General features: G+C 43.0%; 1 protein-coding gene across 1 annotated transcript in view; it reads left to right on the top strand.

The window, feature by feature from the left end:
- Positions 1 to 16,815, top strand: part of LOC139227842 (neuron navigator 1-like) — a 629,647-nt gene that overhangs the window by 55,783 nt on the left and 557,049 nt on the right. Inside the window, exon 3 of the mRNA XM_070858918.1 lies at positions 14,662 to 15,634. Within this exon, the coding sequence (XP_070715019.1) occupies positions 14,662 to 15,634 (973 nt within the window). The remainder of the gene's footprint in view (positions 1 to 14,661; positions 15,635 to 16,815) is intronic.

Genomic DNA, 16,815 nt, shown 5'->3' with positions numbered 1-16,815 from the left:
GCTATTGCTGCTTGGACCGCTCTAGAAGGAGTCCTGCAATACTAGGCAGAGCAGGTGTCAAGATTCATGTGGATGCTACAACCTTGCCTTCAGGACATAGTCCTTGCCACCAACTATACGGTGATCAGCTGAGGAGGAGGAAGAAGAGAGAGGCAGGAGGCAACTTAGATAACCCCTTTCTACTCAGGCTGTCCATGAACAACTCATCCAACTGTGATACCAGTAAATGCAAACCCAAGTCCCCATTCGTCAACAGTCCCACACCTTACCTTGCCTCTGTCACTGACCATCACAGCGTGCGCTTGGCCACAATGCAAAAATAAAAGCCAACACAAAATAAACATTTCAAACCAAATTTATAAATCAAAGCATGCCATATTGTATATCGGCGTATACTAATCACCCTTGTGCATTCCCCTAGTGACTGTCTTGCCTGTGCCTTTGCCTGTTTCAGTGCTATCCAAGTGGCTGCAGCATGGTTGCTGGAAGGCTGCTGACTTTGAGTTGAGCAAAATGGAGGACGACCTCGAGCAGCTTTGGGCCTAGAAGAAGAACAAAAGCAGGTCATCCACGTACACCATCTCGGCATGAGCGGCAGCAGTCTGGGCTGGCGGACTGACTCTCATCAGCAAGGGCACTGGTGGAGTGGCAGTGGTGGGAGTAGGAATGCTGTCATCTTGAGAGAGGACAGCAGGTTCATGCTCCACGGAGCCAATGCCACATCCCTGGGGCGGTGCCTCAGCAATCCTAGTAATCTGTTGGAGGACAGATTGCTGGACTGTTGTGACACATCAAGAAGCCCCTTTCAACATTGGTATTGAAAGCCATGTTGGCAGCAGTTTGAGCTTGCGTGGCAGGAAGCTGAGCTTGCATGAGAGCAGTCTGAGCTCCCACTGCAACACCCAGATGTTGGGTGACTGCTGCTTGAGCTGCAATGGAAGCTGAGACATCGACCATCAGATATTGCATCATGGCTGGGTTTACAAGTGTGCTATGGAGTTGGCCACCACATGAATGCTGGAAAGGATGGGCTCCAAGCTCTGTGCAAAGCCCTGTGCAAAGTTAGTGCCAGACTTCTACATGCTCCTTGACATTGCACGCAGGCTTTCTGGCAGGCTTCCCAATGCACCTAGCATTTCATTGTGCATATCCATCATCTGTTACGTACCCCAATGAAGTGCTTATTTGAGTCCTCTACAGCTTAACTCACGTGTGGCCTTGCCCACCGGTGAGCTAGCACCTGATCATGGCTGCAGGCTACTCATGCCCGGTGTCTGAGTACATGCAAATCCTACCTCTAAGCTATCGTCTAAATTATGTGCAGTAACAGTATCTAAGCTGGTTACGATGAGTGTGAAATTGAGTGAACATGTTTCATAATCATCACTGTCTTCTTGCTCTTCCACCACTGCCTGGCCAGATTGCAGTTCTTGGGTATCTGAAAGGAGAAAGGCACAAGGGTAGTGTTATGTGCCAGGAGGGATTGAAAGTAAGACGTGCATCTGTTCCTTGAAAATCAGAAGAGATTGTGGACTGTGAGAATGAGGATTAGATATGAGGCTCCCAATATCTTCTATCATTTCAGCCTCGCCGCTGGCCGCAGTGACCGCTCCAGCGAGCACCGTCTCCTCCATGGGGGTAAGGAGCCTTGCCTGTCCACCGTCGTTTAGCTCCTGCTGCCTCTGGTTGTGTGACACCTTGTCCTGCAAGAGAGAGGCAAGTGTGTCAGTGAGTGTCATGCAATCTGTTTGGATTATGTGCCTGTCATTGTTGAATAGCTGCCAGTGTGAGTAAGCTGTGAGATCTGGGTGTGAGGCTTGTAGCAGTGCTAAGTGTGTGAGGGTGAGCTGCAACTATGAATGTTGGGTATGAGTCTAGATTGATGGAGGTTGTTGCCAGGTGTGATGGGGTGTGGTGCATTGAGCAGTGTCTAGTGGTACAATTGGTGGGATATTGCATTTGAAGATGAATTCACTGACTGTGACTACTCGTGTGAGGTCATTGAACTTTTTGCGGCACTGCTTCCAGATCTTCAGGCTTGACTCCTGTCATTGACTGCCAAGGCTATCTGAGCATTCCATAGCTTTCTGAGCGTTTGTCTGGAGGGCCTCCTGGTTCCCTATGGATAGAGGACTCCGCTCCTCTTTTACACCTCCTCCTACCAAGGCCTCCAGTGTCGTGTCTGAGAACATTGGAGCACACTCCCCTTTTGTGCCATTATTCAAGCGCAGGAACTATCAAATTTACCCCTCCCCCCTTACTCTGCTTGGTATTTCCAGCAAAATCGTAACTATTTCTATGTTAGATATAGCTATGATGCTATTAACACACTGGCCGGAATTTCCCGGGGGGTCAACAGGCGAGTTCGGTGGCAGGTCGGGTGGCAAGTGTCTTTTTTGACAGCGGGTCAGGATCCTGCTGTCAATCTGCCTTTCCCAATGTCGGGTCTGTCAGCGCTGCGGCAGGGGACCCAATTATTCTCATTAACATCTAGTTGACAGATCATTAACAGGCTATTTTAACTTTAACATAATGGCCGTGGGAACCTCGCTGCTGGGGACCACGGCTGTCAATTTGAGGCAGGGGTTCAGTGGCTATTGCTCCAGCTGATTACTTGCTAGCTTCAAATGTACAGTAAAAGCTCCCACCTGACAGATGATCACTTTCCTCAGCCACAAGCTGTATCTCAGTCCGTTTCCACACAGATTCTGTGGGCTTTTCTCTTCCAACTCCATCCAGTATCACCTCGTTGGAAGAATTCGCTCACCATTGACAGAATGCTTCTGTCATCTCTACTTCATCTGCCATCTACTTCATTAACATGGGTGCCTTTATACTGTCTCCCCATGGTCCTCAGATTCCAACCACGATCAACCCTAACACCAACATCACACTGTAGGCACACTGGCATCACCAACAACAGCACCAACCTTCTCCACAAGCACCTGACTCTGCACAGGACACAGGGCATCAGCACCCGAGCACGTTGCTGCCCAGAGGCCAGGGATGGCCTCATCATGGCCAGAAATAGTTAACTTTACACTGTACAACCTGGTTGCCACATGATGTGCCAGCCCACACCAGCACCATAAACCATCCCAATAATGTCCAAGCCATTCCTTTCACACTCCTCACCATAGCGGGGGGTACCGTTATGTCTCACCATTCACTGCAACTCACTAAGCCACTTTCAAAGGTGCACATAAATCTGTCCAAGAATACAAAGTGTTGAAAATAAAGATTTCAATGTTTGACACCACATTAACAGAAACTCTACATGGACATTGCATAAAAGTCCCAAGTCCCTACCCTTGTGTGTTGTTAGTTGGTATGATTGCACGAGAATGAGAATGAGGGTGAGTGTGAGGGATGGCTAGTGAGATGGGGATGTGATAATGTAGATAGAGAGAGGGATGTGTGGAGTGCAAGTTATGTTGGTGTAAGGATGTGCAGGGGTAGGGTAGGGAAGACAGTGTGATGGGGATGTGATGAGTGGCATAGCAGGATGAAGGTGAATGTGCTCTGACTCCCTCCATAAGCAGCTGTGCACCTCTGTGCAGTCATTGTCAGTGTTTGCAGCACCTCAATGCTGCAGAACACTGACAGCACAACTGTCAAAATAAAGTTGGCATTGATCCCTTTAAGGAAACCAACTGATGATGCTTCATCAAATGACGTCATTAGACCTGCTTCCTCTAATTGGACCAGCAAATGTGCTGGGTGGGCTTAACAAGTCCAATCGAGGGAAATTCATTTCACACAGAGGAATAGAGCCAGCAGCGGGGTTGGGCCCCGCCATCGACGCGCCCGCTCTGGACCCGCTAAGGTGAGCAAAATCCTGCCCCCAGTGATCAGAAAAAAATCTTACAACGGTGTTAAATTGTGTTGAATATTTTAATAGTGAATTTTTAATTGATGTAAAGTATTTTTAGTGAAGGATTTAAAATACTTATGGTTAAATTGCAAAGTGCACATACGAGCTATTGAATTATTTTGGTGGATAACTTTGTTGCAGTTATTTCTTTCCCTCATTTTTTAAAAAGTGCTTACAGAACAGAAATGAGTGTGTGTGTTGACATAATGCTCGAGACATTGCTAACATTAAGAAATGGCACCATTCATTCAGAAATATATGAATACAGATACCTTTCACTTCTTATCCTTTTTCAACATTAGTTAAGTCTTGAAATTTACTTGAATTGATTTGTATTGATTTTTTTTAAATTGAAGTGCTTTTCCCTGTTTAATGCATTTATCCCTTAAGGGATACACTAGAATGGTATCTTTCCAGTTCAATGTCCTTTTTACAGCATTATACCCTCATTGAATTATGAGGGATGGTGACTTTACTGGTGTAAAGAAATGGCTCTCTATTACCACTTGCAGATTATTTAGACTTTCGTCTGCCAATTCTTCCATACATAATTGTGTTAATAATTTGATTGCAATTTTCACTACTTGTTTCCACATTATTTCGCATCAATGCCTCCCCCACATTCAAAGATGTTTATATTGACCAAAATGAACATGTACAGAGAGATTTACAAATAAAATCATTGTTTTAAAGAAATGGTCCTAATATTGAGGCTACCCAATTAAAAATTAGTATGACATTTTTCACACCAGCAGATACCTCATGAAAATAATGTATAAATATCAGTTTTCTTTCATAAATGTTTTAAACTTGTATATGTAGTATTCCCTTACACGCGTGTGTGTATGTGTGGTTTGGGAAGAAAATTGCACTGCGCGGTTTGCCTGAAGATTCTCAATGACAAACAGTTATGTATAGGGTTCTGAGTTGGTTTAGGGTCAGCATGTGGATGTGTGATGTGAGGCTCAGTACATATATTCTTTGTTTAATCCCTGTCCATCTATTAATAAATATATGTATACACACGTCACTTTTATGAAAAATATTCTCCGAGCTTTTTATTAGCTGCCACTGATAATTGCATTTGTACATGATAAATATTAGTGGATGATTATGAAAGTTTGTGTCTCCAAAGTAAGCTTGAGGATAGTAACCGACTAAATAGCAGCCAACATGGCTTTGGAAGGAGAAAAGCATGCCTGGCCAACCTCCTTAACATTTTGAGGAAGTGGTATTTGAACAGCATTATGGTATGGTTTAACTAGACTTCCAAACAGTCTTTGACAAAGTTCAGCATGAAAGACCACTATTTGACCTTATAGCAGTGGGATTCAAGCTATCCATGGATAAGAAATTGTCTGAAGGATTGGAAACAACTTGTTTGAGGGTAAGGGATAGAGGTAAGTATAATATCCCAGTATTTGGTATTGGGACCCCTAATTTCTCCAATTTGCATTAGTAATTGTATTCAGAAACTCAACAATACTCAGCTAACATGGAAACGGAATGTGAGGAGAAGGCTAGGGAGCTATAGAAGTTCAGAACAAGGGGAAAATCCAGAAACTTACAATTAGAGCTAGACTGTTCAGGGTAACGTCAGGAAGCACTTCTTCACACAAAGGTTAGTGGAAATCTAGAACTTTCTCCCCAAAAAGCTGTTGCACCTTGGTGAATTGAAAATTTCAAAATTGAAATTGATAAGATTTTTGTTCGGCAAGAGTATTAAAAGATAAGGAACCACAGCAGGTAAATGCATTTAACATACACATCAGCCATGATCTAATTGAGTGGCATAACAACCTCGAGCGGCTAAATAGAAACATAGAAACATAGAAAATTGGTGCAGGAGTAGGCCATTCGGCCCTTCGAGCCTGCACCCATTCAATAAGATCATGGCTGATCATTCCCTCAGTACCCTTTTCCTGCTTTCTCTCTATACCCCTTGATCCCCTTAGCCGTAAGGGCCATATCTAACTCCCTCTTGAATATAGCCAATGAACTGGCATCAACAATACTCTGCGGCAGGGAATTCCACAGGTTAACAACTCTCTGAGTGAAGAAGTTTCTCCTCATCTCAGTCCTAAATGGCCTACCTCTTATCCTAAGACTATGTCCCCTGGTTCTGGACTTCCCCAACATCGGGAACATTCTTCCCGCATCTAACCTGTCCAGTCCCATCAGAATCTTATACGTTTCTATGAGATCCCCTCTCATCCTTCTAAACTCCAGTGAATAAAGGCCCAGTTGATCCAGTCTCTCCTCATATGACAGTCCAGCCATCCCTGAAATCAGTCTGGTGAACCTTCGCTGCACTCCCTCAATAGCAATAGGCTGAACCATCTAATTAAATGGCCTACTCCGAGCTCCTGTGTTCCTAACTTGGGGTTCAACAAGGCATTAAGGGTACGAACAATCAGTGCAGCTTGAGATAGAATAAGTTAGATAAAATTTAATATTGGAAAGTGTGAAGTATTGCACGTGGGAATGAGCGGCATATATATTCCCAGGAGTGATGTTGAAATTAATAAGACGAGGTTGCAAGTAATCGAGGGACATTAGTCTATTCAGGTGTAATGTGTCCAATCACTGCAGAGCAGCAATCAACAAGGCTGAACCATCTAATTAAATCAGCAGCGTGGAAGTCTGATGAAATCATGTTTAAACTTACAGTTCCCTGGTCAGACCACGCCTTGAGAACTATGTCCAGTTCTGGTCACTGAGCCACAGGGGATATGTTCAAGCCTTGGCAACAGCACAAGGATGAACCACAAAATTGATCCCTAGTATCAGAGGATTGGGTTACAATGAAAGACTGAAGAAACTTGGGTGTTTCAACTATAAACCTAGAACATTTCAAATAATACCATAACAACAGGACAATAGGGTATAAGTGAGAACTAGTGAAAGGCAAATTTAAGGCTGAGGCCAGTGAGTATTTCTTCATAAAAAAGTGTGATCAACACATGGAATGGACTTAATGAATAAAATAGTGTGGGATGATTTGTCAGCCTTGTTATGGGGTTTCACCTTTGGTTCCTGGTAGCACTTTGACATCTGAATCAGAAGGCTAAGGGTTTAAGTCTTACTCCATAGCCTAGATTATGTGCTCAAGTCTAACACTTCAGTGCAGTACTAAAGGGAGTGCTGCATTATCAGAGTTGCCGTCCTTCTGATGACATGTTAAACCAAGGTCCCGTTTTCCTTTGCATGTAAAAGATTCCATGACACTATTCAAAGAAGAGCAGAGGAGTTCATCCAGTGTCCTGGCAAATATTAATCCCTGAACCAACATCACTAAAAAGCAGATTATCTGGTCATTATCTCAATGCTGTGTGCACATTAGCTATCGTGTTTTCTACATTACAGCAGTGCCTACACTTCAAAAATACTTCATTGGCATAAAGCTCTTTGGGATGTACTGAAGTCATGAAAGGTGCTATATAAATGCAATTTCTTTCATTACTTTCACGTTAGAGCACATCTAGTGGTTCTTCCTCTGATTACCTCATCCTGTGGGAACTTTGCAATCTCTACTTCTCCCAGTGGCAAAAAACACAGTGTAAAATCTTGTCAAATGGAATGTTGTGGGGCTAACTTCCAGGAACACCAATACTGCTAGATTACAAATGATCTAAAATACTTGTGTTTCAAAATTCAGGCTTTAATGGAAATAACAATTAGCCTTAGTAGGAAGTATTGATGTGTGCCCAGAAAGAGTAGCACCCTAATTTTGAGAGAATAGCAAAATGGGATTGTGCTGTTCCATGGCACAGGTTCACTTGTGTCAGCAGCTTATGTGGCAAGCCATGCCATACCAAATTTTGCAATGGGAATCCCACCCTCTAATTTGAATAGGCTACTGGCATGTGAGAAATGTGCCTGGAGAGAAAGGCCTGTAAACACACTAGGCTGGGAAGTTTAAAATGCAGAGATGCAGCAAATGCCAACAGACTGCAGCCTACCATTAAAGGGGAAATTGTGATCATGGCAGAGTAGACTCATTATTTACAATGTTACAGTGGAGATGTGGACAGCTTTTCTTCCTTTGGTGCTGAAGAGTTGGAGGTGCACCAAAGAAGGATGGCCCTATTTGGGGCTGATGGGTACCTTCCAGTAGATGCTAGCTGAATGAAGGATGGTCGCTGACTGAGTAAATGCAATCATCCAGGTCCCTTGTACCTTGACGGCAAATGAAGGTTTTAGGCGGAAGGTAAAACTAAGTATGTTGCACATTGATCAAACATGTCACAAAGCTAAAGTGAGGACTCCCGCTCCCTCTGAGAGATACCATTTCAATCACTGCACACAACCATTGCCCTTTTGCTCATATCCTTTCACTGTGCCAAAGCAGGATTGCACAATTTTCTTGCTAATGAAAATGAGGATATGGAATAGCAAACAGATGTTCAGACTTCTAGCCTGAAGCTGTCCTCTACTGTTGAAAGATTTCTTCATGGGGTCACCAGCAATGCGTGTGCAGGCAGCTCCTTCCAAAAATGCAGGCACCATGAACTGTCACATAATGAATGCATCATGGCTTCTTCCTGGATAAGGGCATTTGGCATGCATAATAATGCCACATATTAACAATAATGAGTGCAAATTTTTGTTCAGTTATTCATGTGATTTATACCAGGAGCCCTATAGCCCACATGGATGCCAGCTGCAATGCCCTGCATTTGGAAACCTGCCACATGGTGAATGTTCTGCAACCCATCCAGCTGATACTTTTCTTCAGAGAGAAAGTGATGAAGGTGTTGATCCTTGTACACATTGCTTTTGTTACATGCTTGATAAATGTGTGTATTGCAAGACTGCCTGATGTGGTAGATGTCCCTGGGGTGGCTTGGAAGAATCTGATAGCATGATGGCTCCATGCTGTGGTAATCACTTCTATGGGAAAGAACCAGCCATGTTCCATATTTAATCTGCAGGTCATACTGCAGCAAAAGGTACAGCTGTGTGACAGCCTGTCTTGTGAAGTGTAGGCAATGAAGACATGCCTCCATGATATGTACAGGTATGTGTGGAAGGGTCTATACATGATTCCCAGAGTAGCGACAAGTGCTCAAGAAACACATCAGACATTACTGCATCCGTGTTTGTTGGCCCCTCAAAGTTATCTTCCACATCTAAATCATGCAGCACATTCAGAAGCTGCAAAGGAATATACAACCTCACATCTCACCACAGCCATTATGTTTTGATGATTGGGACTGTGGTAATTGCTGTGCTCTTTGCAAAGAATGTTCAACTCATTGCTATCATCAAATTTCTGACTTTCCCTACATGATTTAACCAGTAAAATTGAGGCATTTAATTTCTGAGAAAGCTAATAGTTAAAGTTATTTTTCAGACAACTAAAAAGAAATCCATAAAGTTTACTCCCAGCTCTGAAATGGACAGTGCAAACAAAAGAAGAAAAGTAAAAGATTTTAAAATTAAAATAGCACGAAAAGATAGAATAATTGGAAAATAGTAAAACTGAAAGTAATAAGTAAAATGCTGACTAGGTTGGGAAAGAACAGAAAATAATAGGAAAAAAGGGTGAACAGGGCAAGCATAGGAAAAATAATCACTTTTTTTTCTTTTGACATGTAATGTTTTAGGTGTTATTAGCTTGGGATTAACACAGCATTGAAGCTATATTGCTGTAATAGTGTTTATTTCAGCAGTATAGCGCATGAACTATAAGGAAATGAAACCAATTGACCCAGGGAGACAGGAATTTCCTTGAGCCTGCCAGCAAGCAAATGGTTAAAACTTAAAAAAATGATCTTCACAGATTTCTCATTGGGAGTGGCATTGAAAATTATATGGGTAAATAAGCATTGGAGCTGGTTGAATATTGGGTGGGACATGATGTTTTCTGAATTACTGGATCATGTCATGCCAAGAAAAGCAATGAGTCAACAATGAATAGTGTAAGACTATGGGCTCAATTTTCCCCAATGCCGTTTTTTGGCGCATTTCAAGAGTTACGCCCGTGTTTTTTTGGCCCCGACTACTCCAAAAAAAATTAGCAAGTTTCCCCGTTCTAATTTTTGAAATTGGTGCTGCGCAGCCTGTCCTGTAGCTTCGGGGGTGGAGCCTAATGTCTGTGCCGAAAAAAGGATGCCCCCGCCCCCCTTCTGCGCATGTGCGAAAACATTTTTAAACATGACTGCTATAGGTGCGCATGCCCAGTACACCTCCTGGTCTGCATTCAGCCACCAGTTGTGTGTGAGAACTTTAATTCTCAGTGGAAAAAAATCGGAGCTGCAATATGTAATGCGACTCAATACCAAGAATTTCTCACAAGAGGAAGTGGAGGCACTGGTTACACTAATTAAGGCCAGATGGCACGAGCTGGACACCAGCAGAGGTCAAAAGAAATGAAGAAAAGCTGGAACCAACTTGCCGAAGATTACTGTGCAATGGTGACCACCCCGAGGTTTGGAGGCCAGTGCAAAATGAAATGGCAGAATCTTGGTCAAGTAGTTAGTGTAAGTAATATTTTCATTTTTTCACTGGAATTGCAATTGTAAATGTGACCATCTGTATGTCCCAGCAGAAAGACACCCTCTCTAAAAAAGTTACATTTTCATCTTTGCAGAGGAAGGTGGCAACAAAAAAAGAGAGAACTCGAACAGGAGGAGTCCCAGCAAATCTGCACCCACTGACACCCTTGGAAGAGAGGATTGCTGCTTTGATCGGTCCTGCCGAGAGAAAAGCAACCACCACTGCACAAGCTGAGCCCACACTCGAGGGAGGGGGTAAGTCCTGCAAATTCCACATTCTGGCTTTGCTAAAAGTTAAGTACTACGCTTGCTAGCCATGCTTCGGTTCATGGGGATGTCTCCGTCAGCCAAGCTTTGGTTGATGCAATGTGCTATCATTCATCGTGGTCCTTCAAATAAGCCTGCTGCCTGCGCTGTGTGAGCCTACTCATGCCACTCTGCCCCCTCTGCTGCTAACCATTTGTCTGTTCTGTTATATTTTGCAGAACTTGAGGCCAACCCTGATGAGACTGAAGCCGATGCAGAAGAAGATTCAGACGCAGACGAGCCTGAAGAGGAGAACATCCTCCAATCCCACCTTCCAGACCAAGAGCATGGGGGTGAGGAGGAGGGGAAGGGGCAGGCAGGGGGAGGGGGAGGATGAACCCCCCCCCCATTGTTGTACTCACTCTGGAGGAGGTGCTGGTGCTACCCATTGAGGTGCCAGCCCCTTTCCTGAGTGGTACAAGTGTTGGGACTTTTCATGGTTTCAGACCGTCCGAGGCTACGGGTCCCAGTGGGATGCAGCGAGCCACACCCAGAGTGATGAAAGGAAGGAGAGCTCAACAGTGCTCTCCTAAGGTGCAGGATGTAACGGATGTGGTTCAGATGATGGCAATGAGTGGGGAGAGCATTGACCTTACGCGATCACTCCTGAACATCTTCAGTGGGGTGGGTGACGGGACTGCCGGAAGAAGTAACAAGAATCTCGCAGGAAATGGGAACACTGTCCGGGCACATTAGGGATGGAATGTCACATGTAGCTGATACACTGTCAGCGAACATGAGGGAGGGAATGTCGGAGGTAGCTGCTGCAATAAGGGAACATGCCCAGACCCCGCAGGCATTGATGGAACCAACTGCTACTCCCACTCCATTGCCCAGACCAGTCTCTGAAGAATCCAAAGCCGGGCCTTCCACATTTCCACCTGCACACACACCCCCCCCCCCCGCCATCAAGAAGTGCGCATTACCCGATGCTCGAAATAATAAGCTTGGTATCAACCCGAGAAATGCTGTGCCACCGCCTGCGGGGCAGGGATGGAGTCACCAAGACCAAGCGCAGCAGGCGGTCTTAGAATAAGGTGGAGGAAAGATGGGTGCAACCTTTCTTTGCTGCTGTTGTTCTTATTATTGCTGTTACTGTTGTAACTGTTCTCAAATAAAAGTTTTTTGTAAATTATGTAAATTTACAAGTTTTAAAGTTTGTAATTGATGTTAACTGAAAACTTTAAAGTTTGATACAAGAGTATTTTTATTAATGTTAAGTACAAACAAGTGTTAAACTTTTAAATAAAATATATTTTAAATTATAACAATCATTTACATTATTTGTTCCATTATTAACACAACTTTTTGAACTAAAGAAGAATAATTTCTATTATTTGTTCCATTAGCACAACACAACATTACAGTAAACATTGTCCAAACAGTAAACATGGTCCATTTGGAATAGTTGCTGCTGAACCTTCAAGCAGCAAAGCGTTCACGGATGAGTTGCTGGCGCAAGCTCAAGCAATCGTTAAAGGGTCACGACGGTCTGCCCTCCTCCGCTGTCGTGCTCCGGGTTCAGGTAGTTGCATGGCTTCCTCATCCTCCTCCTCCTCCTCCCCCTCCTCCTCCTCCCCCTCCTCCTCCTCCTCCTCGTCATCTGCATCTTCCTCCTCATCATCAGCCACTCTCACCTCAGGTGGGTCTTCTACTACCAGCTGCTGCTACCTCATGATGGCTATGTTATTGCAGTATGCAGCAGAGAACAGTGAATTGACCGACAATCTCAGGGGAGTATTGCAAGTAGCCTCCGGAATGGTCCAGGCATTGGAAACACTGCTTCAAGATGCCAATGGTCCTCTCTATTATGCTGTGCATTGCAATGTGTGACATGTTGAATTTCCAGTCAGCTTCTGTCCGGGTTCTGCATAGGGGCGTCATGAGCCAAGTGGCGAGGCTGTACTCTTTGTCCCCCAGCAGCCAGCTCTGCCCTTCTGGCTGCTGCTGAAACATGGCAGATATAGCACTCTCGCTTAGGATGAATGCATCATGGGTGCTCCCATGGTATCTCGCATCAACTGACATGATATGATGCATGTCGCCACACATGAGCTGCACATTCACAGAATGGAAGCCTTTTCTCTTCCTGTACATCTTGCAATCCTCAAGGTGCTCACAAGGCGATGTGGGTACAATCAATGCAACTCTGTACCTTTGGGAAGCCAGCAATCCTGGAGAAGCCCACAGCCCTGTCACGCATTGCCTGGTGGCCATGAGGAACTTTATGTAGTCATTCTTCCGGGCATATAGTGCAGCAGTCACCTGCCGAATGCAGATATATGGTGCTTGTTTAGAAATGGTGCACACATCCTCAATTGTGGTCTGGAATGATCAAGATGCATAAAATGAAAGTTCAGCTGTAACCTTTACTTCAACTCACAAAGCAGTCCTCCTGACGCTTCTAGGGTGCAGGTCTGCTTTTAGTGACTCACAGATTTCGGTTACAACTTCTTTGCATTTGTAAGGTTACAGCCTTCTCACATAGTCTGGGTCACTCAGGTGCAGATATGAATGCCTGTCTCGATATACCCAATGTGGGTAAGGCCTCCTGCCCATCATCCTACGTGCTCTGAGGTTCCTCAGGTGATGATGCCTAATCAATCTTCTCCTCCACAGCACAATCATGCAGAAGGCTTGCACGAGGTATGGCATTGTCAATATTGCCCCATAATTTAATTGTAGCTTTGCAAGAAGCTCAAAACAGCAGGACAAAACACTCACACCTTCTTTCCTCTCTCTGTCCCCAAGGTGGACGCCCTAGTATGGACCATACCCTGGTCTGCACATGCTCGATAGGATTGCATAGAATGGGAAGCTCGGCATTCAATGAAGAAACAAAGTCTAATGCAATTGTTTAATTTTTGATGTTTTTCAAAGTATCACCCCACCACCGAACGTCTCCTCACCGGGCTTGAGGGTCGGAGCCTCGGCTGGCAGAATCGCTCCCTCGCCCGGACACGGACTCGGCTTCCACCAACCGCCCCAACCCCTCCCCCTTGCCCCCGGGCTTCTTTTGAAACTGCTGTATAGCCTAAATGTTCTCATCACTTATATAAGTGGCCAACTGCAGTTCGACTTCCATTCCCCCGGGCTTCTTTTGATGTACCTAACTGAGTTACGCTGACACAGCAACTTTGGGGAAACTTGGAGATTTTAATTTACTCAAAAAAAACAGCGCACACCAAAAAAATGGCACGGATAATTGGGGAAAATTGAGCCTGTAAGGTTGGATAGATATTGTGGTTTTGCTTGCTTTATAGAATCTTTCCACTAGTCATTTCAATGGTTTGGGTAGATTCCATGACCAAACTTATCTATAGACATTCGAAAAATTACCGGAATGAAGTTGTAACAATTAGCTTTTGTATATTGTAATCATATTGAAGTAAATGTTGCATTCAAGTTTTGCAGTTTCTGATGTAGACATATATTTGTAATTTTCTAAGATCATGTTTTTTAAAAATTCTGAACATTTTGACTACTTGGTTAGCTACAACTGCATAATATGAGGTATTGCCTACAGGTTATTAACTTGGAAATGTCACTTTCTACAGCCGCTCCCACTTAGCACAACTGCAGCAAGAGTCTGCTGTGACTTCCAGAAAAAACAACTGCAATGTGAATAATGCCAGATGTTTTTAAGAAAGAATGAGCTGTGCATATAAGGACATGAATATGGAGTGTAAAAGTTATGACTTATTTCAAAATTTTTTAATTTTCCTGCTTTACCTGAACGGTTTTAAAAATGTACACAAAATGAAATCTAATATGTTTTCCCTGCCATTATTAAGGTTGAGGTATTGCCAGCAAATTCAAAGAAAGAAGATTGCATCTATATGAAAAATTCCTTTTGTTTCAGTACTTTCTTAATAGACTTGTTTAATGTGCCATTTCAACTTTAACCGTTTGTTTAAGCTCAAAACAATCCATAAAGAATTAAACAGTTTAGCTTAAAGTGGATTTTCAATTTTGTTTCAGATATATCTGACAATATATCTCAACTGCCAGTCATGAATGGGAATATACAATTAAGTTCAACTGCAAGACATCAGCACGTTTCAACCATATCTCAACCCAGAAACCTGCCACCTAATAGAAAGCAAACCACCGAGGCGTCCTCCAAACAGACTCTTAGGCAACTTAATCCTTCAGTTTCTTCCTCAGTAAATGATTTGCAGAAGGTACCTGCCTCAGGAAATGAAAAAAGCTTATCTAATGCAAATAGACCAGCAGAGGAACTGAAATATCACAGTAAAACTTCTAAAAATGCTACGCAGAGTAGAACTGAAATCTTTATGAACAACAAGGGGCAGGATAGTTCACTAGAATTTGGCAACTCTGAATTATGCATTACTGAAATAGATACCGGAGAATCTGCACACAACAGTCCACGGATACCACGAAAGGGGATCGTTCAAACTTTGAACAAAAGTCAAAGTATGCAGAAGTCAGCATCAAAAATCCCAGACAGAGGTCAAAAAGAAGAAAGGAAAGATAGTAATGGAATGAATTCTAGAGGAAAAATTGCTCTGACAAAAGCATCTCGACTTGCAGGCTTGAGCCATACAAGAAGCAAAATGTTGTATGATGTGCAAAAGGGAGTTGCAACCCTTCCTCCCAGGGGAAAGTGTAAATCCAGATTCAGTATTTCAAATGATAATCTATTACATCTGTCGAGTTGTGGAGGTACAACAGATTCAGAGAGACCTAAAAGCAGTTCAAGTCAAAGACAGTGGAAATCTGATGTTAGCTGGAAGTCCTACAGTTTCTCCAATTTACTTTTAGATGAGAACGAAGATTTATCGGAATTGTCTATCTCCTCCATGAGTTCTCCTAAACGCACTTTTACGGGTGGTGTAAAAATGTCAATCAACAGCAATGTCATCAAACTTCCTTCTCCAACACAAAATAGTCATCCGAACACCGCAACGGTGGCTCCTTTCATGTACAAGTAAGTATTTTTTTTTATAATTAACTGTGCTTTGCCAGTCACCTTAAAATGTACAGTTATAGTTCACTAAATAAATACAAATGAGAGAGGTCATTTGACACTTCGTAGTTCATCCATTTAGAATTAGAAGTTTAAAATTACAATGTCAAACTGACCTATACACTCTGCATACTGCCAAGTTTAAACCACAATAAATCCAGCCTAATTGTACTCCAACATGACTTCATAGACGTGGTATGGCATCAAAAGTGGTATAAAGTGAACTGATATATTTGAAAATTTCCAAAAACTGGAAAAGGAACTTTGTAGTTATGATTATAACCGTTTTAGTTATTTTTGTGCTTTTTCCTTTTTCCTTCTGGTCATTTGTTACACCTCTGGAAGTAAGTTGGCCTATGCCCAGGCCTCTTAACAGTATAGATGCCTACAATGAGGTGCACAAGGATAGCTAGGGTGACTTGCCACCTGATTTCCCTTTTCTTTCTGTAGGTAAGTTTCTAATCTCTGTTTGTCGACTCTGCCAAAAGCATGGATGGGATTAAGAGCTCATTGTGGAAAGTCTTCCATGCCCTACCATTTTGTGGCACAGAATGTAGCTATGCTATCAATTTAATCTTTCATTGAGTTTTTGAATCAACATGTGTAATGTAATTTGAACACAATGTGACAGAAACAATGTGATATACATGGTCAAATTGCACATATGCTTCAAGAATAAGGAAGACCAGACTGAAGATAGCTAATCTGAACTTTTGCCTTAAATTAATCCTCCATGTACATCAGGAACATGCCGCAATAGTATAAAGAAGAAACTTCTAGGATTTGATCATTCTTTTGTCAATATGCAAATAAATGTAAACAGCAATGTTTAGTGAAAATACATGGCTCTTTCTCCAAGTGGCCCACTTGAAGAGCGTATCTAAGATGTTTATTTTGACAACTCATGAAGCAGCAATGACTAGAATAGAATGAGCTTTTATTTGCCCCCGCAGATACTCAAATCATAGAATGATACAGCACAGATTGAGGCCATTCAGCCCATCGTGTTTGTGCCAGCTCTTTGAAAGAGATAATCAAATAGTCCCACTCCTCCTGTTCTTTCCCCATAACACTATTTTTTTTTCTTTTCAAGTACTTATCCAATTCTCTTTTGAAAGTTACTATTGAATCTGCTTCCATCA

Source organism: Pristiophorus japonicus, chromosome 17 (genome assembly GCF_044704955.1).
Source record: "Pristiophorus japonicus isolate sPriJap1 chromosome 17, sPriJap1.hap1, whole genome shotgun sequence".
In the NCBI taxonomy this organism is placed as follows: domain Eukaryota; kingdom Metazoa; phylum Chordata; class Chondrichthyes; family Pristiophoridae; genus Pristiophorus; species Pristiophorus japonicus.
The sequence above is the reverse complement of the archived record's forward strand: the minus strand, read 5'-3'. Positions and strand labels throughout refer to the sequence as shown.